Source organism: Strigops habroptila, chromosome 9 (genome assembly GCF_004027225.2).
Source record: "Strigops habroptila isolate Jane chromosome 9, bStrHab1.2.pri, whole genome shotgun sequence".
In the NCBI taxonomy this organism is placed as follows: Eukaryota; Metazoa; Chordata; class Aves; order Psittaciformes; family Psittacidae; genus Strigops; species Strigops habroptila.
This window is the reverse complement of record NC_044285.2, coordinates 42,880,673-42,907,606: the sequence shown is the minus strand read 5'-3', so window position 1 is coordinate 42,907,606 and position 26,934 is coordinate 42,880,673. Positions and strand designations below refer to the sequence as shown.

Sequence of the window (26,934 nt, the reverse complement as noted above, 5' to 3'; positions counted from 1 at the left end):
TCCACACAGCAGGACAGCACTCCTTCCACCTCCCAAAGAAACACTATCCCATGGAAACGTGTTAATCTCTCCATTCAAACTGTCTGCGCTGCCAGTGGCTACAATTCAGGAGTTTCAAGGGCACAAAGAACATGACTTTATGTCCCTCCGACAGAAATAGTTTTGCCTCTCGTTGTCAGCAAACAGCAATGCAAATGAACATTTGAAAGTCACTGTGTAACTAAGCCTCGCTGCATATAATCAGATTAAAAAGAGCAAAACCGAATGCAAACAGGAAGCTTGAGCTCCTTGGTAAAAGGGAACAGAAGTAAAAACACAAAGAAGTCACAAACAGTAATAAAATGGGTAAACCAGTGTTAGACTGGATCCAGCCCCAGTCCGAATCTGGGCATCCGTAATTCCACCACTTCTGTCATTTGTTATGTTCAGAGCAATAAACCCAGATCTTCCCAAGCAACAGCTGATGTTCAAGGGAAAGCTTTTAAGCTTGTAAAATGTACTAGATTCCTTCTAGAAACTCAAACAGGTTAATCAAAACAGTGAGCACTACATCAGGAGTTTGCACAAGCAATCAGTGATCCAGCCATACTGTGCCAGGGGTTTGACCATCCTATTGAAAGCATCTTTGATGACCCACACTTTTGAGAAAAAGGCAAAAAAAACCCACCAAAACACAATAAAATAGAAGCTCCTTTCCTGAGAACCACAGTGAAGCAGCCCCAGAGATGCCACCTCCCCCTGCGAGCCCCTGCCCCAACTCAGACCCCAGGTACTTGGTCAGTCGTGAAAGTCAGCCCTGGAGCTGCAACAGTGACAAAGCAACCAAGAGCCATTTACTGCCTGCAAAATGAGCTCCGCAAAGGTGAGTGCCAGCAAAAGGCTGGGCTGTGACTCAGCCAGGCCAAGCAGAGCCACAGCGTTTGCATGTCCCTTATAGAAAGCCTGTTCCCAACACCCATTTTCCTGGGAGCGCTGCTCTCCAAATATTTTGGCTGTTTCTCATCCACAGGCCAGCATTCAAGCGCATCTGCAACTCCATCTCCAGGAAATGCACATGAAGCTGATTCATTATCTTAAAATGCTGCTTTCGTTTCTGCTCATTAAAAGCACATTTCAGAGCCCTGCACCGAATGCACAGCCCATGTGCTCTGGACACAAATTAAAGCACTGGGTTCTCTGCTTTTCTCATCTCAGTTTCACTCCCTGCCCACAATCTCCACTTTGAGAACAGCTCTGTCAGACCTGAGCTGCCATTGGAAATGGTGGATAAACCCCTTTCTCCCTGCGATGCATCAGGGCACTGACTGTACCCAATGTCAGCTTCAGCCTAGACCTCAGGAGCTACATCCTGCACCGGCAGCATCCTCCCTGCAGAAACAGCAATAAGGAGTCGTCGTGCACACCCCACGCCCCAGCACGCCGAGCCATTCCGGAGAGAAGGAAGAGCAAGTGAGCTTAGGTAACGCACGCGTTAGTCCTCACCTTTAGGGAGTCAAAGCAGGCAATAACTCGACCGTTTTCCACATGGCAACTCCGTGACGGATGGGCGAACTTGCACTCTGCATCAGACCGAGAACAAGTTCCTCTCTGAAACTCCCGACACACTTCTAACGTCAGCCATTTCGTATCCCGCACCAGGGAAACGTTTACAGCCATAGTAAAAAACCAAAAATGACCAAGCAAGCGAGGGCACCCTCCTCAGGGCAACAGTTACTGCTGAGCCGCTTTAGTTTCTTCTTGTTTGTTTAAAAAAAGGGTAAAAAAGTGAATTCAAGTTAAACGTGAAGAAATAACTAACTTGTTGCTTTGGTAGAACTCCTATTCATCAGCACTTAGGTTTTCATTTAAGTCAAATCGTGTTTCTCGAAACAAGGATTAAACATAAAGCCAATCATAAAATAGAAATCTTATCAGAACAACTGAAAATCAAATGAGAGGCCAGCTCCTAAAAGTGCAATTGTAGAAGTTAAAATACAAGTGTTATATTTTGTGCCACTGCCGGAGTTACTTGCAAATAACTGGCAGACTTTCAAAAGGATTCTGTGCTCTCCAGTTAATGGTTTCAATTATTCTTGCAAAAAGCATATGCTGTTGGCAGCACTTCAGTTTGTGGAATGGTCTCGGTCCTTGGGGAGAAAACTTCGTTTTCTGGGGTTTTTTTTTTCCTTCTATTTCTTGCTTCTAAAAATTACGGTTCGCGAGCATCAAAACGAGCAAAAAGACGTCTGATTTCTTTCTGGTTTTGTTTTTCCTCTTTCTTTTAAATATTTGCTACATACTCGGGGGAAGGAAAAAACTAAAATCGAATTAAAATGGCTGAGCAAACTGCGTGTAAATGTGGAGCAGAACCGAAACCCGCGGGGAGGCTGGAGGAGCTGCCGTCGGGGCACGGACCGCAAGCGACGCCGGTTAAACAGAGCGGGGGGCGCGGGGCAGAGGGAGGCAGCCCGAGGCAGCGATCCAAGCAGCGGCGGCTTCAGGAAAGGCACTTTTCAGCAACCTGCAGGGAAAAGAGAAATAGAATGAGGCGGGAGCCGGCGGCGGCTGATGCCCCCCCTGCCTGAGGGGGCGCGGGGCTGCCCGGCCGCCATTGTGCTACCGGGGGGCATCTCCCGCACCCAGCGGCGCCTGCGAGGAGGAAGCGGCCAATGGCGTTTACCGTTGTAGCAGCAGGCTCGGGCAGCCGACCAATAGCGGAGACTGTTTCATAGCGGCGCAGGCTGGCACCGAGCAGCGCCTCAGCGCCGCGGCCCGGCCCCGCCGGAGCGGGGAAGGGCGTTTTGCTCTTTAATCTCTTTTAATGAAGGTCCCGTCCTCCCCACGGGCCCCTCCCCTGCTGTAGGAAACGCTCCGGCAGGAAAAGCAGCCGGTGGCTTTCTGGTAGACAAAGCAGGAGCTGCTGCGGCTCACCCCCATGGCCACTCGGTTCACCCATGCTGTTGGATCAGCAGCCTGGGGTGGCACATGGAGACTGGTCTCACGGTCGCTCCGTCATGGATGCGGAGCCTACAGAGCTAAAAGCAAACCTACCAGGAAAACCTCGGCCAGACACACGCGGAAAGAATTAACTCGCTGCTCCCAGCTGTAGTTTTCCACCAGACCAAAAGCAACTCGGATTACTCTGGACTCCAGCAACTCGTGTTATACAACAAACAACTCCCAATGCATTCCTAGTCGAGGCTTCCTCGGCATCCACTAAAATGTTAAGCTGTCCCTAGAGTTTCCCATTCTAATATTAGCCCTACTGATGCCGCCTGATAGGATTGGGCTGTTTCCCAGCTCCCAAAATCCAGCCCTTTTATCTCCCTAAAGCATGGCCACCCAGCTCTGCCAACGCTTCACAGGCGCAGGATGCTGCTCGTGTGACTGCTATTTAAACTCGAAGCTTTCACAGGAGAAGAGCCTTCAACTACAAGAAAAGGAAGCTTAAATTCCTCCTTTATTATTGGTGTGTTATTGCAATTACACTGATCAGTAACTGAAGATTACTGGAGCTGGAAACAATGGAAACAATGCTCCCAAGGAAGTGTGGGAAGAGGCTGTCAGCAGCAGCAGGGGGTGGGGCACGGAGGCCGTTTGATTCACAGATCAAATTATTTCACATTAAAACCAACATTCGTTAAACCTACGTTGTATTTTCCAGGCTCATTAGAGTCAAGTCCACAACAAAACCTGCCCAGGTCCTTGCAATCCCCCCGCAGCATCAGCACAGTGGTTAGTCTGATCCATGTTTCTGGAAGGACCTTTGCGTTTCTGCACATCAGGTGGGGAACAGAGACTGCAAACATGGGATTTGCTGAGCATGTTTCAAACTTCAAAGGGAAGGGGGAAAAAAAAGCACATCTCGCCATGCTCGTGTCTTCTGGGTTTTGTAAAGAACAGAGATGCTCTAAATCAATTCCAGTTTTGCAAACGGGGCAAATCCCATCCATTGATGTGTGGGCTCCCTGTCCAAGTGAGCTCGGCAAGCAGGAAAAGATGTGTGGAAACCTTCTGCAGGGAGCGAGGGCCTGGCTGGGCGCAGCTCCTCAAAACAAGCTAGAACAGGTCAGCTCTGGGTGGGGATTAGAAAGAATGCTCCCTAGAAGCTGCTCCGAGCAGGCTGAAATACAACCATCTTGTGGATTAAGTGCCTGTTCCACGGCTTCAGACTCCCAGGGAAGTGAAGGTCACACAGTTAAACCAAGATGTAGTGTAGGAACATCTGCCACTTCCCAGCCATTCTACCTGGAGAAATCCCAGAGACTAATGTTCATTTTGCTCTCCCCGATGTAGCTCAGGAGCACACGTGCACATGCAGACACATGGGCACATGCCTGCTCTAGGCTGCTCAGTCCTCAAGATGAAGGGAATGGTTTTAACGGAAGATAAATAGAATGAACCCTACAAAATACTGAACTACAAACATCAAGACATTCAGATACATGTAACATGGTTGGAATCTTTTACAACTCTTAAAGGGGGGAAAGCAAACAGAGAACTCTGAAGAAAGACTTGCCCCTGTTCTGCTGATGGAAACAGAGCCCCCTGCCCCACATCCTGCAGGACACACTCATCTCATCAATGTGCAAGAGCCAGACACGAGGAATATTCTGTGCTATGGAAACAACCCACCTTCCTGCAGCAGGACAGACTATTATCTCAGACCCTGGGACAAGGGCTTTTGTACTGGAGGGAGCCAAATAAATGAGTAAGTTTTTAATACCAGGGCCCTCAACCCTCAGCCTGCCCAGGCAGAGCCCAGCACACGCTGCCCCATCACTGCTTTGCTGTGCGCTCAGGAGAGCGCTTCAGCACATGCTTAACTCTGAGCATGCTGACAATCTTACTGGGAAGAAAAAAACCTTCATGAAGCATGTACTTAAGTGCTTTGCTGAATCAGAGCCTAAATAAATGGATCTGCTCCAGAAGTTTCTCAGTGCTGGGAGGGCAGTGAGCGCAGGCAGCAGTCACCGCGTTCCAGCTTACGTGCTCCCAGCCCAGAGGAGCACGAGTTGGGCTTTTCTGCAAGTCAACAAATACAGTGTTTGGACTGCTGCAAATCCCCTCTCCCTGTGGCCACGGGGAAGGCTGAAACGCATGCACGCAGGGCTGACATCACCCCAAAGCTGTATAAAGACTCCTGCGCACCCCAACAGGACAACACAGACAGGAACCCACTGACACTGCAAAGCTTCAGCTCTCCATGTTTCAACTCCTGGCAGCAAGCGACTGTAGCTATTCCCACCAGGATGCAGCCTTACAATTCCCTTGTATTATCCTTTTTTGGGGGACGGGGAGGGTAATGGGGATGGGGCAGACAACAGTGGGATGATGGACACTGGCGTTTTCACCACTTTGTCCTCCCACTTATTTCAAACAGGAGGGCTGAAAGCATCCAATGCCAAAACCAACATACTACAAGGATAAAAAGTAGCTCCAGAAAACACAGACTTCGTTAGCATGCAGGAAATACAACAAAGGGTAGGTGCTGCCTTTTGAACCCTTCCCAGCAAGGCAGATCCATCCAGCACAGCTCATCTCTTCTGCTACCAGATGGGCCAACCTCATTTCAATGGCAGCAGCATCAAAGCCAGGGCAAGCAGCACAGCAGAGAGAAAAGCCTGTGGCTTTACCCCTGTAAGGAAACTGTAATATCCCGAGCCCCTGCTCCAGGGCCACTTGCTGGGCCAGGCTGTAACTGCCTGAGATGCAGGAGCATGGGGCTCGCTCCACATGTCAGAGCCAGCCCCACAGCTAGTGAGGGGGAATAGGGGCAGCGTGAGGAGCGAAGGTCACGGCAGGGCTGCCTGCAGCAGCCTGAGATGCCCTCACCACCCGAGGTAACGCGAGGACAAACATATTCCCTCGATGCTTGAATTCCTCCTGCTTTCCACAGAACCAGTCCTCTTCCACTGACACCCCTCATGGATGTCAACTGGTGAGGACGCTTCCTGACAGCCGAGTTCAGAGATGGTAATTTATGTGACAGGGTGGATTCGAGCGGCTCCCAAGTGTAAATGATGCTATTTAAGAGTTTGGGTTTTGAGAAGAAAAGCCTGGCTCAGTAGCAGGGGCAGGGTGGGGATCCTCATCTGTTGTTTCTCAAGGATTTCCAGGTCACGGCCGCTCGGATGAGCAGCACAAGTGCTGCTGCCCTGACTGACGGTCCTGGTGAGAGACATCTGCAGCTATTCCCCTCCCTTCACCTGAGCTGGAATAAGGACAGTGTGGATGGTAAAGGAATGCTGGAGCTTTCCTGAAGTCAAGTTCCACACATGCCCTTTCTCCAGCATATGTGATGCTGTCCATGCTCCCCTCCTCAATATGAACCACCAGCACATGACACAGGAACAGAGGTCCCGCTCTGAGCCCAAGTTCATCCCTGTCCTGCTGGGCTGCTGCGTTTTACCCAGTTGTGTGGGTTATGGTCAATGACAGCTCAGAGCCAGCTGGATGGACACACACAAAATTCACACCTTGAGTCTTTCACCAATTCCACTACAACCTGCATCCCACCCCGGAACTAGCAATGTTTTCTGAGTACCTAGATATTGTCAGAGCCAAAAAAGCGCCTTTTTTATGGCCTTTCCTTAAAGCATTAAATTGAGCTGCAGCACAAGTGACACTCATCAGTCCTTGTACTTTTGTGATGATTCCGTAACCTTGGCTCTTCATGGCACCTGAATGGGTACAGAAGAGCTTGGTGTACCCAGCACCCCTCCTCGATAACCCAGAATGGGGAACACTCAAACAGCAGTGAGATGCTTCCGTGATTAAACAATGTTCCAGATAAATGCCGTGTTCCTGGAAAACACTGCATGGCAAAGAGAAACAGGAACAACGTAAATAGCACACTGAACTATTCTGTTCTGAAAGAGAAACAGAAGTCTTTAGGAGAACACCACCACCTATCCAACAGCACTTACACATTCCCATGGAACACTAAGCATCTTCCCTTCTCCTGAACACATGAGAACACATCTTCACCTAGGACCCACAGAGCCAGGACCACGATGACATTAGTTCATCTGGCTGACGTAAGAGAAGCTCACTTTGGGCCTCTGAAAAGCCCATGGCAAGTGAAGTGCTGCCATGATGGGATCACAGGGCAGCTTGGAACTGGTTCAGAAGTGCTGCACAACAGCAAAACACCCCACACAGAAATACAGCCCATATGGCCCAGGCACTGATCCTGCATTGCTGAAGTGCCATTAGCAAGGCTCTTACCCTGGATCACACAAACCAGATGGAGACCCCAGTTCCGCTGGTGTTGGTCTGCCAGCTCCTGCCCTGCCTCATGCGGGCTGTGCACAAGGCACAGGAGGCACCTCTGCACAGGGCAGCTCCTCACAGCTCCTCCTCGCCTGGGCGCTTCATGGGCTGCAGTATCGAGCCTAAAGAAGGTCAATTAATTTTCTGCTGCCTGCAAGAGGTTATTTTTGCTTTCAAATTAGAAACTAATATTCTATTTTTTGCTCTGGCCCTCATACTTGAAAGCAAACACTTTGGGGACACGGCAGCACTTTAAATATTTCCTTTGTGAACATTCTGTACCTGGACACTTTCTCCCTCAGGGAACAGTTTACTTAAGGTAGACCTTTACAGCCAGAGAAAATAAACCTCCTCCTGTTCTGCAGTTACTGAGTAAAGGAGCAGGTTTCCCCCACCACGGCCATGCATGGCAAGGTTCTGCCAAGGTCTAATGGCAGATGTTGGGGGCTGGGAATCACCATGATCACACCATGGATCACACCATGTGCCAAAGACAACTCAGCCCCGAGTGCCGTCTGCTCGAAGAGGACGGCAGAACCCAGAAGCCACACGTGCAACTAGAACAAGCCCCTGGTGCTGCTGTGGTGGAGAAGCCTCGTTGGCAGGACACAAACCCACTGCAGCAGCAGCACAAAGTTGGGCATGTGAATACCACATGTCTGTGCTGAAGGAGCCGCTGAGGCTCGTCCTTCTCCCCCCGCACTCCCTCATGGAGCAACCCCGCAGTGTGGGTGACTGGTGGTGACCTCTATGGGGAGAGCAGCACAAGGAAACCCCTCCTGCTCCTCAGATGGGACACCGTGTCCCACCTCGCAGGGAGCTCACCAGCCCTGGTGGCACCCCAGAAGATGGTGGTGCTCTGCAGGGGCAGCAGTGCTGCTGCCCTCGGGAAGGTGGATCCTCCATCGCTCACCTCTGGGTGCTCCCCACTGCTCTGCACTGCCCTGGAATGGCCCCGGCACCTTTCCTACCTGGAGAGGTGGCAGCTGGGGAATGGTGGGGGAGTGTGGAAAGAAAAGAAAGGAAGAAGAGAAACTGAAGCACTATGAGAGAAGGAAGCCCTTCACTGCAGGGAAAAACAAAGTACAAATCAACGTGGGGAACTTCATCCTCCCTTGCATACATGCAATTCACCACATTTACACCCTGCAGCACAATCACAGGAAAAATAAATGCCAAGTTTAAGGAAATAGTAGGAAAAAAATCCCTTTCATTCTGAAATCGGCCATTCCTCACTGAGAGCTGTGGTTGCTCCTACTGCCTCAGCTGCCTGAGACCTTTACAATCTGGTTTCCTTCTTCACCCTTCATCTCCACCACCTCCTGGCCATCAAAGTTCAAAGAACTCCTCTCCCTCCCCTCCTGCAGGACGAGCTCTCCTCCAAAGGCTTCCACAGGCAGAGGGCCAGGAGCTATTTGCCACTATGTGCTGGGGGGTTCTAAGCCAAAACTGCAGCACAAACCCACTGCAATTTAAGGAGCTTTTTGTTTGTTTCTCTTTGAACACAGCCACAGAAGCTGCTGCGCCGGGCCCACACGTGCCTCCAGCAGAACAAATCCCTTTCCATGGGGTGTTCCAGGGCTGCATGTGGCGGGTGCTTCAAAGGGAACTCCCCCTGTTCCGCTGAATAGGTTTGTCAGAACAACCACACACAAACACTTCTGTGCTTTTGGGCTTTTGATTTGCTGCCATCAGCTTATTCAGGAGCAGTTAGAGGACAAGACCCCTTTCCTATTCCAGCTTTCTGCTAGGAGCAAAGGCGACCCACTGCAATCCCATACTGTGGGATACTGGCATTCCTGAGGGATATGCTGCTGCCCGGGCGGCCAAGCAGCAGGTTTGCTCCAGCACAGAGCCCATCACTCCCAGCCACAGATACAGGGAGAAGGATGAAGCTCTGGGGCAACAGCACGAGAGGGACGTGGAGCTGTTGGAGCAAGGCCAGGGGAGGCCACGGAGCTGCTGCGAGGGCTGGAGCAGCTCTGCTCTGGAGCCAGGCTGAGAGAGCTGGGCTGGGGCAGCCTGGAGAAGAGAAGGCTCCTGAAGGGGAGACCTTAGAGCAGCTCCAGTGCCTAAAGGGGCTCCAGGAAACCTGGAGAGGGGCTTTGGACAAGGGCCTGTAGAGACAGGACAAGGGGAATGGCTTGAACCTGCCAGAGGGGAGATTGAGATGAGCTCTGAGGCAGAAGCTCTTCCCTGTGAGGGTGCTGAGGCGCTGGCACAGGGTGCCCAGAGAAGCTGTGGCTGCCCCATCCCTGGCAGTGTTCAAGGCCAGGTTGGACACAGGGGCTTGGAGCAACCTGCCCTAGTGGAAGGTGTCCCTGTCCGTGGCAGGGGGTTGGAAGTGGATGAGCTTTGAGGTCCCTTCCAACACAAACCAGGCTGGGATTTTACTGGGACCTGCCTGACACATCCCTTCCAGCCTCCTACAGGAGGCAGCTCCCCGGTGCCAAGGCTCAGGGCCTGTGTTGGAGCAGGACAGCTAACCTGGAAGCAGCATTGCCTCTGCGGAGCAGAAGCAGCTCCTGTGCTGCTGTGAAGCTGTGCTCAAACCCTCTGCAGCGCCAGCACTGCTGGGAGGGGTGAGGACCACAATTACACCAGCTGCAAACACAAAGGAAGAGAAACCCCAAGTTGGCAGTGATCTCTGGAGGTCAGCTAATCCCAACCCCGCTCAAAGCACAGCAGCTTCAGAGGTGGATGCTGCCATCCCCGAGCACAAAGAGAGCTGTCTCACACAAAGAGAGCTCAATTGAGTCACACAAACTCAGAGGAGACAGGAGAGGCCAAGGCTCACTCATTAAGGCTTGTTCCCCACCACATAATCGTAAGAAAAAGGATCAAGCAGATGTATCCACAATCTGATTATCCTGCTCAGTGTTCAAGACACCCCCAAGGTCCCTGCCAATGAGCTAAGTGTGTTTGGGCAGGTTGAGGGGAGGGAATACCTTTACCCAACTGCCCTTCCCGGGATCCTGCTGGCAGGAATGACCTGCAGGCTCTCCTGAGCTCCAAGCACGGCGCAAGCCCTCCAGTGTACTCCAGTAAACAAAGAATCCCTGGAACAGGAGCCCAGCTCAGCCGCTCATGTGCTGCAGAGGAAGCCTGAGGCTTGGGGAGGTATGAAGCAGAGGAGACCTGCCCAGAGCTGAGCTTCAGAGGTGCCTGCCCGTGCACACATGTGCCTGGAAAGCCTCCACTCCAGGCTTCTCCAGCACAGAGCTGCTGCTCGAGGGGACATGTCTTCTCCAACAGGAAGGCAATTCCATTCCAGTCCCATCCTCCATCTCCTTAAAGCACAGACGTGCTCCGAGGCACACACTGTAGTTTATGCACTCACATTAGCTGTCCTACCTGGTGACACAGGCCTGCAGAGAGAGGACAGCATTTACACAGTGGTCTGAATTCGCAGCAAACAGAAATGGTTTTTCTTTTAACATTCTTTGTCCTGAGCGCTGGGATAAGCCATAGGTAAGCTGGCAGCAAACCAGTTTGGTACAAACACAGAGCACCAGAACACAATGCAGACATCCCAAAGCCACCACTCTGGGCCAGACAGGAATTCTCCCTTTGCACAGGGCAGGCCTCCAAAGTCCTCACGCTGCTACATTCAAGTCCATCTGAACTACAGGATGTGGTAAACACACCTATCACTTATGGGTACTCAGAAGGGCATCCCACACACAAACGGACTCAAGAAGCATCTGTGAAACAATCCAAGACTTGGGAAGAGGGAACTTGACTTATTCCTCAACTCAAACAGCATCCCTAAGTTGCAAATCAAATCTGCCATGACGGAAGGAGACTGAAAGACTTGTAACAAAAGCATCTGATTTATTTAGGGTAATTTCTTCCAGGATTAAAGGAAAGGAGTTAAAACATGCAGGAAAGCAGGAAAAGCAAACACAGCAACCACTGAGAACGTACTGTCCACTTCCATATGCCAGTGACAACCCAGAGCAGCCTCAGCCCAAGCCCCAAAGGCATTATCCTCATACAGGTAGTCACCACAGGTCACCAGTTAGACAGGAAAGATGCTCTAGTCTGGAAGTGCCAGGCTGGGACTCTCAGCTCAAACCCTAATACAGCCATAGGTGCCACAAGTCACAAGCTGCTTAATCCCTCTCAAACAGGGACTGCTACTTCCCTCTCTCTCAGTGATAAAACACAGGAACATCAATCAGGCATTAAGAAACCACTATGGTAAAGGCTGTACAAGCACCAGTGCAGTGCTTGCAGGGGAGCACCCAGCCAAGAGGCTCCTGCAAAGTGTAAGGGCCACTTTTGGCACCACACTCTGGTCACAGTGACCAGGGGCTGTGTGCCCCGTGCCCCTGTGGGACACAGAGGGGTTGGGATGATGGCCGAGAGGAGCCCACACAGCCAAGCCCTGGAAAAGGCACGGAGGGGAAGTCAGAGTCACCCTCAAGGTACTTCCCAAGCCGCTCAGAGTTATGTGTTGGCCCCTCCTGCCTTCCACACGCCCCAGAATCTGTTACTCATTGCTCTTCATCTCACTGCCAGGCGGATGAATCAGCTTTCCAGGGACTGAACATTCTCTGTTCTCCCCAAGACGCCTGAGTCACGGACACCAACTGATGTCCTCAGATCTTCAATTCTCTCCTTACCTCGCTGCATCTGCAAAGTGTCAGTCTCCAACTCCTCTCCTTCCCTGTGGAAGTCTCAGTGACCTGAACCACGTCCAGTTTCCACACTTAAGGCCCGTGGCATGCTTTTACCCAGACAGCACACAGCTTGGCATGAAACTACCAAATCAAACCCAGGAGCCTCAGAAGGCAGGCTCTGCTAACCACGGCAGAGGAACAGCGCTTCCCACATCCCTGTCCTTCCTGCCACCCCCCCGCAGCCCCCAGCACCTCATGGTCAGGCTGCTTGGGTGCCTGTCCAAACCGACTTGAAGCAGCAGGCAATAAACCTAAACAGGGATATATTCCTTCCAGCCTGGAGCGTGCACCCTGAGCCCTTCAAGGCACTTGTTTCCCCCCAGCAAGGGCAGGAGCTTGGGTGGTGGCAGAGGGAAGAGGGGATGGATGGCAAGGGGAGTCTTTGTTTTAACTGCCTGCTGTTAAGAACACGAGAAGGATGTTTGAAGGAGAATGATCAGGAGCAGAGTGCAGAGGAGGTAATCAGAGGTGGCCAAGGAAGTGAATTTACAATGCGGTTTAGCAATCCATCACTGGCTCTCATTCCCACCTACAGGAACATCCATAACCCTCAAAATATACTTAGCTTGGGGGATCTGGAAAGAAGCAGCTCTTCTTGCAAGCCCAGCCCAGCACCGTGCTCTAACAGTACAGGAGCACTTTATTTCCAATCAGGAAGGGGAATCAGACCACATATAAGGGATAAACTGGTTTAAGTTCTTCTAAGTGTGAAGACAACTTTGTTTACCAGACGCATGCAAGGGAACATGTGTGTCCGGCACCAACTCCGCAGTGGAAATTTGGCTCCCTGCAATTCCCTGTGATGCATCTGGCATTTTTTCCAGAGGAAGTCCAACAGTCTTGTTTGTTTTCACCACTAATAGAGGAGAGCAGTGAAGTTTTCTATTGGGGAAGTGTAATGAGGTCAGAATAACAGAACAGAGTAACTAGGAAGGAATGTCCTTGCACTGTATTTTTAGAATAAGGATAAAGGTGGGGCCTTGCAAGAGGCAGGGGATGGGCCTGTTCTGGCACACATGGCCAGGCTGGAACACTTGGTCCTGGGGGCTTGAGGGGGTTTTGAGCTTATTTGTACAACGAATCCCTTGCTGAAAACAGCAACCAGTAGAAGGGTCCATTGGGGAGGAGAGCAGAGCAGTGCCGGGGGCACAAGCACAGCCTAGGGGAAGGACTGCAGCTTCCCAGCTTCCCTCCAGCCTGTTCCCTTTCTTCCCTGGGAAGATAAGCACATTCAATGCCTCCACTGAACTGGAGATATCTCTCCTTCTGCACACTAAAGGGAATCAGAGTTACAATGGGGTAAGCGTTGTGGAGGGAATCAGGAGCAAGAAAAGCCTGATGCAGGGCACGGCGGAGCAGCCAGCAGTATTCCAGCAGGGAACTGGATTTACTGTGTTGTTAAGGCTGGATGTGAAAACCCAGCAAGACAGCCTGGGGGAGAGAAGAGATGGGCCAGGGTAAGACTGCGAAAATGAAAAGGAAGGAACAAAGCAAAAGAACAGAACGGAGGCGGAGCAGGAAGCGGCTTGACTGGGATAAACAGGTAAGGAGGAAAAAGGGTGCATTCAGGAGCAAGCAGGCAGTGGTCTGTTTCCTGGCACCAGCTAATCTGATTGGCACCAAGATACAAGAAACAGAGGCTTAAATAGCTCATGGGAGCAGATCTTCAGCTGGGGAGAGCCATCATCCCTCAGCAGTTAACTCCCTCCGGCTCTGCCCTAAGCCTGAGGCAGAGCTGACCCTGCAAGCACAGCAGGGTGGAACAACCACCACAAACTGTCTTTGCAAGGGTTAACAGGCAGCAGGGAACAAGCTGTTCCATGCATCCAGGTCAGGAAAAACAGGCCTGGGACCAGACATCACGCACACACCAGTGCTCAAGGAGGAGCCAACTCTGCCCCATAGGAAGGAGAGTGCAGGGAACTTCATCTGCACATCCCAAGGACAGAGTCAACCCAAGGGAGTAGCTGGTGAGGATATAGTTTAGGGAGCATCAAGGCATCTGAGAAGACTGGAGACCAGCATCTCTGCTCCTTGATTTCCCTCTAGGAAGGCTAAGTAGGGGGAAGTGTGCAGGCCAGGGTGTAAAGCACCTTTCACCCCTCAGAGCTGCAGGTCTCCTGCTTGTGTTGAAGATGTAGGTGGAAACAACCGAGCGGACTGGGATCAGGACCACAGGGATGGATCAGGGAGGGCAAGAAAATCCTCCTTGACAGGCAGTCATGGGAGGCTGGACTTACCCTGCAGCATGCAAGTCCTCAAACATGATGTTCCACAGTGGTACATGGCCTGTAAGTCCTTCCTCTGCTCCCATCCACAGGCAGGCGAGAGCAGAGAGGACAAGGCCCCTGAGCAGCAGGAGAGGAGGAATGACCCCCCCACTCCAGTTGGAGACAAGGAGCGAGCAGCACCCACAAGTGCCCAAGAGTACCCAAGGCAAACATGCACCCCCCCAATGCTCTCCAGACTCCCACTGTTTAACTTTGGGAACTTCCTGAGCCTGCGGTGGTTTCCCTGCTCACCGTTCATAGAACATCAGCCTGGCAGAATCACCACCCTCACAGGGAAGAACTCCTGCCTCAGATCTCATCTCGGCCTCCCCTCTGGCAGGTTAAAGCCATTCCCCAACCATCTCCTCACTTAGTACTTGCTCAGTCTCCCCAGCACTTGTGCAAGCTTCGTGTACCCACAACACCTCTTGGCAAGGACCTTCACAGCTCCACCATGATTCACGTGAAGGAGGAACATCTCCTTTGGAGTCCTTATTACAGCCTTCTACAGCCTCCCGCACAGCTCCCAGCATCAGAAAATCAAGCTGACTGGAAGAGCAAAGCCTGATGCTGCCCTTAGAGCAAACCCTGTTTGATGTCATTACTCACAGGCCAGTTAAACTGAGGAGTTGCTACTCTGAAGCCTTTTCTGCTTATTTCTTTATGGATTACAGGGCAAGGGAAAAACAGGAACTTCAAAGAAATGTCCTGGAAATGCCTTAGGACACCCCATGCATTCCACTGGCAGCAGTGCTGAGCCCAACCTTCGTTCTCTTAACTGCCACTCTACTCCTTAACAAAACACCAGCTGCATGCCTTGGCTCTTGCTGACTAGCTGGGCTATCACTGAAACGGGGTGGCAGTTGGTAAAGAGCAGGTTTAACTCTTGGGAAGCGTTCTCTGTGGCAGTGCTTCCCACTGGTGTCATCTTTAACAGGCTGTCATCACCTCTCTGGAAGGCTGACTCGGCTGTAGATGTCTGTGCACGTGGATGGACCAAGGCCTTGGAAGCGCTATCAGACTAAAAGGAGCTATCAGGTCCAAATGGTCTCTTCTCCATCCAGGCAGATGTTCAGCACTGCAGCATGGGTTTTCCCAGTTTTCCCATCGTTTTTGTGGTTTTAGTCACTAGTTGGGTACAGCCCCCGAGCTCCACACCATTTCTGCCTAGCCAAGGGCTCTGCCTGCAGACAGGAGGACTCTTCTGTCTGGATCTTTGTTCTTTCAACATGATCTAAATATCACTCCCTTAACACCCGATTTCATATTTCAACCCCTTTAATTACACACAATGAAGATTTTATCGGAAATCTGGTTATTGTTTGAAAGCCTGAGCATTCCGTCCCAGCCTTGGAATTGATCCATCGACTGCTTCTACATCTCCCATTTCAATTTAGCATTTAACACTTTATACCTGCATTAATTACACTTCCCATGACCAACAGCAACACACACTGTCCCTGCCCGTCTCCCGACAGAGAGACCTCACTCTCAAGATAGCTGTGCTCTTGAACATGGGTGGTTATGGGGCTGAGAAAGGAAAGCCCATGTAGAACAGCAGTAGTAAGCAGCAAGGGCTAGTAAGCAGCAGCACCGCAGGGACGCGCAGGCGCAGAGCGGGCCCTGGCCTGGCCCCAGGCCATGGGGAGCTGAGCCTGCAGCCAGCTCGCATCCATCTGTCCCATGCCCCCCTGGCTGGGGGGGCCCAGGCTCTGCTGCAGGAGCCGCCATGCACAGGCTGTGCCACAGCTCCAGCCCACGCTGCCAGCGGGTGACAGGGCTCGGGCTGCCCCGGAGCTGCACACAGGCACCCGCACAGGCTGCCAGGGAGAGCAGAGCTTCACAGCACCTAACCAGGCTGCAGGGCCTCAGCACAGCACAGCACGGGGAGCACAGCACTCCCGAGCCAAGCACATCTCTCATCAGCAGACACAAACTGCATGGACTAAGTAAGACCCCCATCACACTGCCTTTACACCAGGCACTGCCAGCTCTCACAGGCAGCTGCTATAAGGCACTGAAGGGTCCAGCTTTGCCAGGAGGACAGCACTAGATTCCTTCTGCAGGCCATGGCAAGGAGAACTGCAAGTGCTTGAGGAGGGTGAGTTGCTCCTCTTACGCTGTCTGCAATGCTTCGTGTTGCAAGTGCAGATGGGAGAAGATGGCATCCCCAGCGCTGCAGCAGGCAGGGATATTTGTCCCTGAATAATTTCTCTGGCATATTAAGCACAAGTCATTCTTATGCAGAGGCTGCCCTGTACAGCTGCCAAGGTCAGCAAGACCTTGCTTTATTTGCTGCATAAGGGCTGGCTGTGCAAGTTTTACCTTGTACATATTTTTTCCATGGGTTCTCTTGTCTTCGATTTCCCTGCTGCCAGTGCTGCCAATGCCTCCGCATCTGCCGGCTGCTCGGGTCATGCCTCCTTCCCCGGCTGCTCGTAACAACCGCCCAACATCCAATCTTCCACAACAGTCCGAATTCCAGCAAACCAATTCTTAACGCTATGTTTAATTCAAAAGGAACCAAGGACAATATTGAATAACAATTTCCAAGGAAAACACGCTCCCCAGCTTTTGCTAACAACATCAATATGGTTCTGTTTTCAGGGGGTCCTGACCCGCTTATCCACTCACACAGCCACCACTGTTCACATGCTGGTATCTACATACAGATGAGGTTTTGTGCAAGGATTGCATTCAAGCAGCCAGCACTGCCTGCACACACAGCCTCTGGATTACAACAACGGCCGGTGTGGATTTCGGGAAGCAGCCTGGATCTAAAGAGATGACAGGGTCTGAAAATAAGGCCTTATGGTTTTTAAATTGCAGACGCATTCCTACAGGCTACAGCCAATGCTTACACCCAGACCAAGGACTGTTCTTCTCCCCAGTTTACTAATCCAATGTCACTGCAGGGCAACAGTCAAACTGAGGTATGGCACAGGGAAGAAAAATGGTATTTGAAACTGAACAACGTCACAATACTGCAAAGGACTCAAATGTCAAGAAACTTTAATCCAAGCTGTCCCTTTGCAGAAAAACAGGTTTAAGTGACCTGCTCGAGGTCAGTGGCCAGGCAGGAAAGCTTCACAGCAGCCGGCCCTGCTCTGGAATCACACTGCCTTGCCCCAGCCTCTACACCCAAATCAATGGAGAGGTGGCAAGGAGCGATGTCCAGCACGTCCCCTGACCTGCCAGGGGCAGTGCAGCACAGTCCCCCAGGCACAGCAGCAAGGAGATCTGGTCTGGTGGGAATGTCAAGGCAGGACTCCAGCTGAGGGCTTACACACCCTTCTTCTAGGCCAGAAATCAGCAGTTTCAGCTGTCTCACTTCACCCCTCTGAACCCCCTTCACCAGTTACAGTTAATAACACTAATGTCACATCACCCTGAGGATTTGGCCTGAGGCCTAAGGCTCCTCAGGGTAGAAACCCTCTCCCTTGAATTCTGTAGCAGACTCTGACCTTGGTGGGACCCCACAGCCTTTGCCATAACACAAATCATCATTCAAGCTTAGAACACATCCTGGTGCAGAAGTCTCTCAACTGGAGAGAGGCAGCAGTACCGAGAGGTTAAGCAGCTGAAGAGGGATGCAGACAAGGACTGCAGGCTCTGAGCAAGCACAGGCTGCCATGCAGGCAGCTCCGAGGCTTGGCATCACTTGTGAGCTGGACCTGTCTGCTGAAGGCTCTGCCTTTGTTAGCTGAGTACAGCCACATGATGGAGTGGGGCAATTACCTGCATTTTACTTTGGGGGACCCAGGCTTCAATCCTGGCTCTTGTCACAGCTGGAGATGAATTTAGGACCTACAACGAGAGCCAAGTTAATCTATTTTCTACAAAGTCATCAAATAATTGCCAGTGTTCTGAAAGACAGGCCCAGGACTCTGCGCAAGGACACTGGTGCTTACGCTGTTACTGCCCTGAGTACAACAGTTAGCAATGGGTTGATGTGAGCAGCCATCACAGCTCTCAGTGCTGCTTCACTGGACCAAGCACAGGAAGGGGAAGAACCTCACCCATGCACCACTGGATGTGCAATAGGTCCTGCAGGGAGGGAAGCAGCATTGAAACATCAAGTTTTCATATGGATTCACATATTCCTTCAATTCAGAGGGCCAAAGCACAGCTCCAGTGTAGATGCCTCACTGGAAAGCCACCTGGGCTGGTTGTGGTCCAGGGGAGCTGAGGGTGATTTCCCCACTTCCTCATGGCTGAAGGCTGCCCATGAGCCGGCAGGGAAATGAGTACTTTCCCCATAAAGTAATTCTCTATTTTTATCTTGATAGGAAAGTTTTTCATTTAGAAACTAAAACTGTTGCTTCAGGGAGAAGCCAAGTGCCCTTCTTCTGTCAGACTTTTACCACAGAAGTTTTCAGCTAATCAAATAAACCCTTTTTCCACTAAAAGGAATCATCGTGGAAAAAATCAGAACAGCCCATGAAGGACCCTAAGGAAGAGGAACAGCGAAGTTGCATTCCTGACTCCGGCAGCAGCACGCTCCTCGATAGCACTGCCTGCAGTGTCACCTCACCCCTGCGCCTCAGGTCACCCACCACAGCTGATCCTCAGTGACAAAGCACTTGAGAGAGCAACATGCTCAGTGGGGAAGTTAAGCAGCAGCTGGTGAGTGTGAGCCACAGCTCTGAACACAACATGCTGCTCTACAGAGCTGCTCAAGTGCCATCATCCTCCTCTCTCAGCAAAGTCTCCAGCATCCTCAGCCGCCATCACAACTGCATTTGGGCAGGAAGACACAAGAGAGGTCAAAATGAGCACAGAAACGTTTTCTGAAGCAGCCTCGGGTGCATAACGCTCAGCACCACTGCACAGCTCAGCACCACAGCGCCCTTCATCTGCACCCAGCGAGCCGCACACTGAGCCCTGTCACACGCAAGGAGAAGGGTGGCTGCTGTCCTCATGGTAGGGCTTTACTGCAAGCCGGAGGTTTGTGTGGAAGGCTTCCCTTCAGCAGCAGCAGAAGAGAGCTTAAGTCAGACTTGGGAACAAGGGCTTGGAAAGAAGACATCCATGAACTGGGGATGAAGGGAACCCACAGTGCTCCAGGGGCTGACAAGGACCCTGGGGATCAGGAGGTCCCTGCTGCCTTGGATTCCCAAGGCCAAACCAAACTCTGCAAGTTCAGGGCCAGGCATCTCCTCCCACCGTTATCTTTAAATCCTCTTTACTCCGCAGAGCTATTCTCCACCCTCCTTCCCTTTTAATCAGGCCTGACCTACAGATGTCAGCCTCCTTTCGGCTAAGCCAACACAAGTGCCACATCAAGGATGCTGTTACAGGAAAAACCTCACTTACACTCTTGGCTGGATTCCAGAGTCTACTCCTTGGTCTAGACCTGACCTCGTTCCTCTTCTGCAAGCTTAATCCTTTACCTTAAGGGCACAGCGAACACAGAGACACCACCATGGGCCTGTCTACGCTCAGCCTCCCCTTTAGCCTGCAGAGCCAGGAGACTCTTTTGATCACACAAAGGCTCATGAGGCTCCCTCTGAACTGCAGGTACTTCAAACACACACGTATGTTCAAGAGCCACAAAGCAAACATGGAACACACGCTTCATGTTCCGCAAGGTAAACCCTACCCTAGAGCTCACCCGACAGGACAGGAACCTTCAATCAACAGTCCCCAAAGCTGCCTCGGATGCAGCCCTGGCCTCTCAGCGAAGCCACAGCCACGTCTGATACATCCAGCTTCATCCAAGCGTTAGGATAGAACAGTGTCATGGTTTAACCCAGAGGTAGCTCAGCACCAGCAGCCGCTCGCTCACCCCCCTGCTTCCCTCCTCTGGGCGGGATGAGGAGAGAATCACAGGAATGTAAAACCCACGGGTTGAGATAAGAACAGTTTAATAACTAAAGTACAGTATAATGCTGCTAATAATAATAACAGTGATGATAAGGGAGCTAACAAGGAGAGAGAACATAAAACTAAAAGGAGAAAGGGAAAACAAACTGACCAGCAGTGATGCCCAATACAACTGCTCAGCACCCGCTGACCGAAACCCAGCCTGACCCAAGCAGCCATCGGTCCCTTCCAGGTAACTCCCCCCAGTTTCTATACTGGGCATGATGTGCTGTGGTATAGTGACCCTTTGGATAGTGGGGTCAGGTGTCCTTTCTCTGCTCCCTGCCGGCTCCTTGTGCCCCCCCTCACTGCAGAGGATGAGGGACTGAACAGTCCTTGATCAGGGTAAGTGCTGCTGAGAACAACTAAACCATCAGTGTGCTATCAGCATCATTCTCACCGAAACCAAAACACAGCACTGCACACACAGCTACCAGGATGAGAATTAACTCTATCCCAGACAAACCCAGGACGAATAGTTTGGGTTGGAAGGGACCTCAAAGCTCACAGTGCCATGGGTTAGTGGTGGCCTTGGCAGTCCTGGGGTAAAGGTTGGACTTGATGATCTTAAAGGTCTTTTCTAATCTGGCTGATTCTATATTCCAACCCCCTGCCACAGGCAGCAACACCTTCAACCAGACTAGGTTGCTCCAAGCCCCATCCAACCTGGCCTTGAGCGCTTATTCATTCTTTAGCAGAAAGAGAAGACACCAATTGAACATGGAGGACTTCAACCAGCTACCACATCATCCTCTAACAGTACCCTACCAGGCACAGCCCAGAGACTTACTGCGATGGTACGGTCAAAGGAAGAGGTAGTTTGTGGCTCTTTAGTATGCTACACTTGTCCTGTTCCTTGCTGTCTTCATGTGGCCAACATGCAGGAGTCACAGGTTGGAGGTAGATGGGCAACAACTTGTCCTATCTTGCCCAAACACATCATACAAACAGGGTATCAAGACCAAGTGGGATCTGGCTCATGCATTCCACCTTGTGACCCAAAACCCTCGACCCTGTATCAGTAACAGCAGTGGAAATATCAACACATAAGTGAGATATTAGCAACTAATCTGTTATCAGCTTATCCCAAGGCAGTGAGCTGTGAATTCAACCTCCAGGCACCACCACACGTGTTTCTTGGCTCCCAAAGACATTTCACGGTGGTGTGTTTGTGGGGGATGTTCACACCCCCATTATCTGTATCTGACACAATGCTGAACAGATGCTCTCCTGGTGCATGGGAGCTGTAAAATCAAACCCCCATCGAGCTGGGAGGAGCCTCTGGATCAAGTTCTCTGAGCTCCACAACGGCCCTTGACTACGTGCTGCAAGAAACCCTCCACACAGACACATCTTCCATGTCACGGGAGGAGAGGGCAGGAAGGAAAAGAGACGAAAACCAAGACAGAAGCCAGATCCGCAGGTAACAGAAATACCAGAGATGCTCCCTCAGTTTGCACGACCACGGATTTGAGCCCAATGTGCTTGTAAGGTCCTTTTATCAAGCATTTTCATGTGGCTCTCCCTGCTCTGTGTGCAGGCTCGGCTGTGCTTTCCACAGACATTATTTATTCAGTTTTACAGTGACTAACCTGAATTTCCAGACTGTTCAAAAGAAAACCTGAAGCATTGCTTTACAAAGGCAAGGCTTGCTCCCCCCTTGTTTGCCTTCTCATCTCCACCCCTCAGCTGAAGCATCTCTACCTCTCATCTAATAAATAAACTACGTATCTTTCCACTAAAAAACAAACGCACTTCCCGTCACCTCCATGCCAAAATGTGCTGACAATTCCCTTTTCTTTGTTCTGGAGCCACCCAAAGTGGAATAAGTTCCTTTTCTTTTATCTAAAATTGATTTTTCAGCTTAGCCACCTACTTGGAAAAAACCCAGTTGGACTTGCATCACTTGCTGCAGTCTTACAACCTGGAATGAAAGGAACACGAAGCTGAAATAGAGGGATTACCACTGGCTTGGGGTTAGGGAGGCACCACAGGCAAAAGCAAGCTCCAGGCTCAGTGAAAGCGGCCGCACTGCTGCATGAGCTGCCTCCTGGATTGAAGAACAGAAAGTAGCAGCACACACTCTAAATTAAATCCAACTAAGGCTCTAATCCAAGTCCACCAAATGAAGGAGCAGTTGTAAAAGGCTCGGACTCACCGGGACGTGCTCCTGGCACCCAGGGGAGCTGTCCTGGGGACAGGGAGCTCCGGGAGCACTCACCTATCCTCACCGGGGTGCCTGCAGCAGGGGAAGCAGGGTCACACACAGCAGGTCCAGCACAAGGCAGGTTTAACCCTTACAACCATATTTCATCACGAGGTAGCTCTAATTCTGGGACAGGGAGGGCAGATAGACATTTTCTTGTGTGGAGATGCCCTCTACTCAACCCAGCCTAAGACCTTCACTTACGCCAGGCTGCGATTAGGGGATTCAGGTCAGGAGCAAGCAGATCTCATGCTTTAATTCTCTCTCTTGTTTTGGTTGCCTGAATCTCCAGGATGAGCAACATCACATCCGTGCAGGAACCAAAGCAAAGTTGTGTGCACGGGCTCTGCCCCTCGGAACACGGAGACGCACGGGGTCAGCTGTGAGAACCTCCCACCCGGAGGTGCTGGATGCTGCTGCTGGGCCACAGCACTCTCTCCCCACACTGAAGGCTCAAATCACAGCCCTAAGGCCAGCCTCACCTCTGTCTCCACAATCCAGCTAACAATACTGCACCAAGTTCATCCATACCACTGCATTTTTATCTCCCCTGCAGTACACCCCCAGAAAGATGTATATATCCAAACCCACAGCATCCAAACCCTCTCCCAGTTTCCTCCTGGGATCACCCTGCTGAGAACCACTTCGGCAACACACAGGTTTAAGACCATCCTAAAAACACCCATACACTCAGTAACTGTAGCCCTAGTTCCACTCTCCAGTAAGCAGCAGGCAGCATTAGAGCCTTGCTGAGTGACCTGGGACTGCAGTAACATGCTTCCAGCATTGCTATTTACTTGTGGCAGCTTTTCACTACCTGCAGATGCTGTCCAGAAATACAGAAGAGAAAGTGGTGCTCTTGGGAGCTCAGAGTCTAAATGCAGAGGTCAGGAGAAACACTCTGTTCTTATTAATGCAGTTCTGCGAAGAGGAAGGAAAAAAAGAAAGGCAAGTCTGTGTGCTTCTCGGAAGCAGATTACAGCTAATAACAGAGATTACAGACATTAGATGAATTTAAATTCACTCTTCTAGTATTCAGCATATTAAGGTTTTTACCTTCCTCCCTGTATCGCTCCCATCTGGAGTCAGTTTCACTTTCTGCCTGTCACAAAGATGTTACAGGTGGCCAATAATCCCTGTAATGGACTTCTCGCCCTCAGCAGTTGGCTTGTACCAGGTGTCTTTAAAAACATGTAAACCAGAAGCATTTGTAATGTTAGTTTAACAAGCATCTTGCCTTCTTTTCCTTCCTTTAGGTGATTGCTACATAACTCAGCAAGTTTCTGCATCCTAATGGCATCCAGCCTGGATGGGCTTTAAGGTCCCTTCCAACACAAACCATTCTATGATTCTATTGACAAAGTAGTACCTGAGGATGCTCAAAGGAAATCCACGAGTCAAGCAAGTCACCAGCCACATTGCTGCTGAACATCAGGAATGTTCATACTAAAAGCTTCTCACACATGTTCCTATCTGTATTTTACTGACAGAAGGCAAACTCCATGGCAAACAAACTGCACATCCCTGCCTGGCAGCCCCAGATCTGGAGTGCTGGGCTGTGGTCCCCCAACTCCAGCCTTCCCCATTTGCTCTCCTGGTCCCCCCATTGGGAAGAACAGCACACCCCCAAGCCTGCACAGCAGGAATCAGTGGGCAGTTGTCTGAAATGTAGTTTGCAGTGAATTACCTTTGCATGGGATCAGCTCAACTGTCCAGTCTTTTAGTTTCAGAAAGGGAGTTACTGCTGGTAAAAAGCATCTGCCTTGACACATGGCCTTATGCAGTGGCTGGATTAAGCATCACTCTTATTAACCAGTACAGAACCATAGCAGCATTTTATTGAACTAGCTGGTTACTTGCAGAAGCTGTCAGTGACCAGCTCAGCCTCAGCCATGCAGATGCTTTCCTCAGCCCTGGGCATCCTCCAGCTCCTCTGTCACCACCATTTCCAGGTGACCCAAGTCCAGGCTGCATCAGTCTGTGGGGCTCAGGCCTCATTCCTCAGCCAGGACAAGCACTTGTGAGCCCAAGCACCAGCAGAGCAATGAGGACAGCACAAGGAGGAAAGCAAGCACCTTTCAGCTGCAAACCCCATGTGAAGGGCATGAAACAGCAGGCTTAGCTCCTCGTGATGCCCTCAAGGGCACGTGGCACAGCCTGGGAGCTGGAGTAGCCAATGGCCCTGCCTCAGCAGGGGGGGCACCTCACTGCAGGTCAGCAGGAGGGAAGGGGCTCACCGGTCACCCCGCTCTGGTTGGCCTTATTGACATGACCTGCAGCACAGCCTCCTCTAGCACCCTGTGAAAGGTGCTGCTGCATCAGCCAGACCCTGCCTGGAGCACAACCAACATCAGCCCCTTACCAAGGCTGTGCTGAACGAAGGGCACCGAGGTTGTTGCACTGAGTGCTCCACCGAGTACCCAGGGGAGCCCAATTCATGGGGGACTTGGTCAGAAGACCCAGGGCAGACGCATCAGTTTGTGGATCCAGGGGTGAAGTGCAGAGGTGGAAATGGCAGTGCCAAAAGCTGGGCAGCCTGTCTGATGGCACAGAGACACTTCACAAGACACCTCTGTGCTCTGGCCTCCTCAGTCAGATCCACCCAGCACCTGGAGGCTACAGAGAAAGGACAGATCACCTGGATCCCTACGGATGGATCCACGCTAATGTTTCTTTTGGTACCTCAAAAATAACTCTTCTATATCTGAAGGTGCAATACCAGCTCCCTGGGCCAGCACTACTTATTTTAAGGCATTCAGACTGTATTTTAAAGGATACCACCAATACCTGGTGTGGCTTTAGAGATCCATGCATCCTGACCTGCTGGCTGTAGCCAGGGGAGGAGATCCTACAACCAAGTGGCTTGGTTAACAGTGAACAGCACTGATCAAGAGGTTTGACCAGATTTTGGGGAAGAGAAACTTTTTGCTGCCCCACACAGGCAGGGAAGAGCCCAGGGAGCCCAGTCCCCTCTTCTCCACTGGTTTTGGATCTCTCAGCCTGCGGTGACTCTCTGCGTGCTGTGTTCTAACGGGGTGCTCCGGAGGAGTCCCAGCAGCAGCCCTGCAGCCAGCCATGGCTCCCAGCAGGCCACGATGCTCCTCTGCATGAGCTGGTTTTCCTTTACAGGCAGGTTTCCCCATCAGCAAGGCAGGGACACTCAGCAGCTCAGCATTCCAGCCTTTAGGACTGTTGTAATGACCGGTCCATCAACCCACATGCATCCCTCCCGGCGGCACAGCCCTGCAGAGCACAACCAGCACCACCCTGCCCTGCAGTCCCAGGACCTTCCACCAAAAGGTCACTTCCCAAATGTTAATGAACAAAGTCCCAGCATCTCAATGAACTCCTGCAGCATTATCTCCTCGGGACCAAGGAGTGCAGAAGCAGGCTGAGGTGTCCCTGTGTCCCCACGTCAGACCTGCCAGCTCCCTCCTGCTCAGCTACAGGCCTGCGAGCTATTTCATAGAATCCCAGCCTGGTTTGTGTTGAAGGGGCCTTAAAGCTCATCCAGTTCCAACCCCTGCCACGGGCAGGGACACCTTCCACTAGAGCAGGTTGCTCCAAGCCCCTGTGTCCAACCTGGCCTTGAACACTGCCAGGGATGGGGCAGCCACAGCTTCTCTGGGCACCCTGTGCCAGCGCCTCAGCACCCTCACAGGGAAGAGCTTCTGCCTTAGATCCAACCTGAACTTCCCCTGTTTCAGCTTGAACCCATCAACCCTTGCCCTGTCACTACAGTCCCTGATGAAGAGTCCCTCTCCAGCACCCGTTCAAAGGCTCTTTCCAAAACAGAAAGAAAGAGAAAATAAAACCTTTCTGTTTTCCTTGAAAAGCAGGTCTATGCAGCAGAAAAAGTACTACTGAAGGTTTCACCATCCAAATTAAAAGTCAAAGGCAGCCATAAAGAGTCTCTGAAACATAAGCGGCACATTGTGCATGGTGTGACATTTACTGCTGCCTTCAGAATGAAGCCAAACATCTTAATATGGAAAAACACCGCTACTTCTGACCCAAACAGCTCGGGAACAGGAAGTAAAACCACATCACCCAGCGGTGGCCTCTCCGCCTCAGGAGCAGCAGCAGAGAAACCAGCATTTCCTGCCCCAGCCCTGGCCTCCCGGCTCTGCCCGGGGGCCGATCCCTCCTAAACCACTCACAGGCGGGTATGAGAGCTCCCGCAGCAGCGCCAGGGCTTTATCGCAGGGAATGGGCTGGGGAGAGACAGGGCAATGGCACTGCAGGACCCACCCACCCCGCTGCAAACAGCACGGGGCTCCCTGCGAGGGGATCCCACTGCTTTGGGTGGCTCCTGGGATCTTCACCAGCCAAATTCCTGGCTCAGGACAGGCGTATTTCAGGAGTTAATTCTGGTTTTACTGCCTCATCACCAGCAAACTCTGGGAAATCAAGTCAAGCCTCAATTGGCTCCAAACATAATTGCATTTCTCTCAAGTAACAGCTTTGCATGACTTCATTTTCTGTTGGGTTGGGTTTTGGGGTGGGTTTTTTTGAGTTTGTGCATATTACATCCTAATTGTATTCTCAAGCTTTCATTTGCAGCTACAGGAATAACCCAGAAAGACAGACAGATGAGCTCATTTTCAACCCATCACCTGAGCATGGAGCTGAAGCTTTAGAAAAGAAGTGACAG

At 51.4% G+C, this 26,934-nt stretch overlaps 1 protein-coding gene across 13 annotated transcripts in view; it reads right to left on the bottom strand.

Moving 5' to 3' along the window:
- The window catches only part of MBNL3 (muscleblind like splicing regulator 3), an 88,884-nt gene that overhangs the window by 54,755 nt on the left and 7,195 nt on the right, over window positions 1-26,934 (bottom strand). For 5 of the 13 annotated variants that reach the window (XM_030497101.1, XM_030497099.1, XM_030497104.1 and 2 more), the window contains exon 2: window positions 1,483-2,500. In XM_030497101.1, coding sequence (XP_030352961.1) covers window positions 1,483-1,656 — 174 coding nt within the window. In that variant the 5' untranslated portion in view covers window positions 1,657-2,500. Of the gene's footprint in view, window positions 1-1,482; window positions 2,501-22,232; window positions 24,512-26,934 lie in introns of those variants that run through there. The other 8 variants (XR_003993094.1, XM_030497094.1, XM_030497106.1 and 5 more) reach the window with 5 other exon arrangements.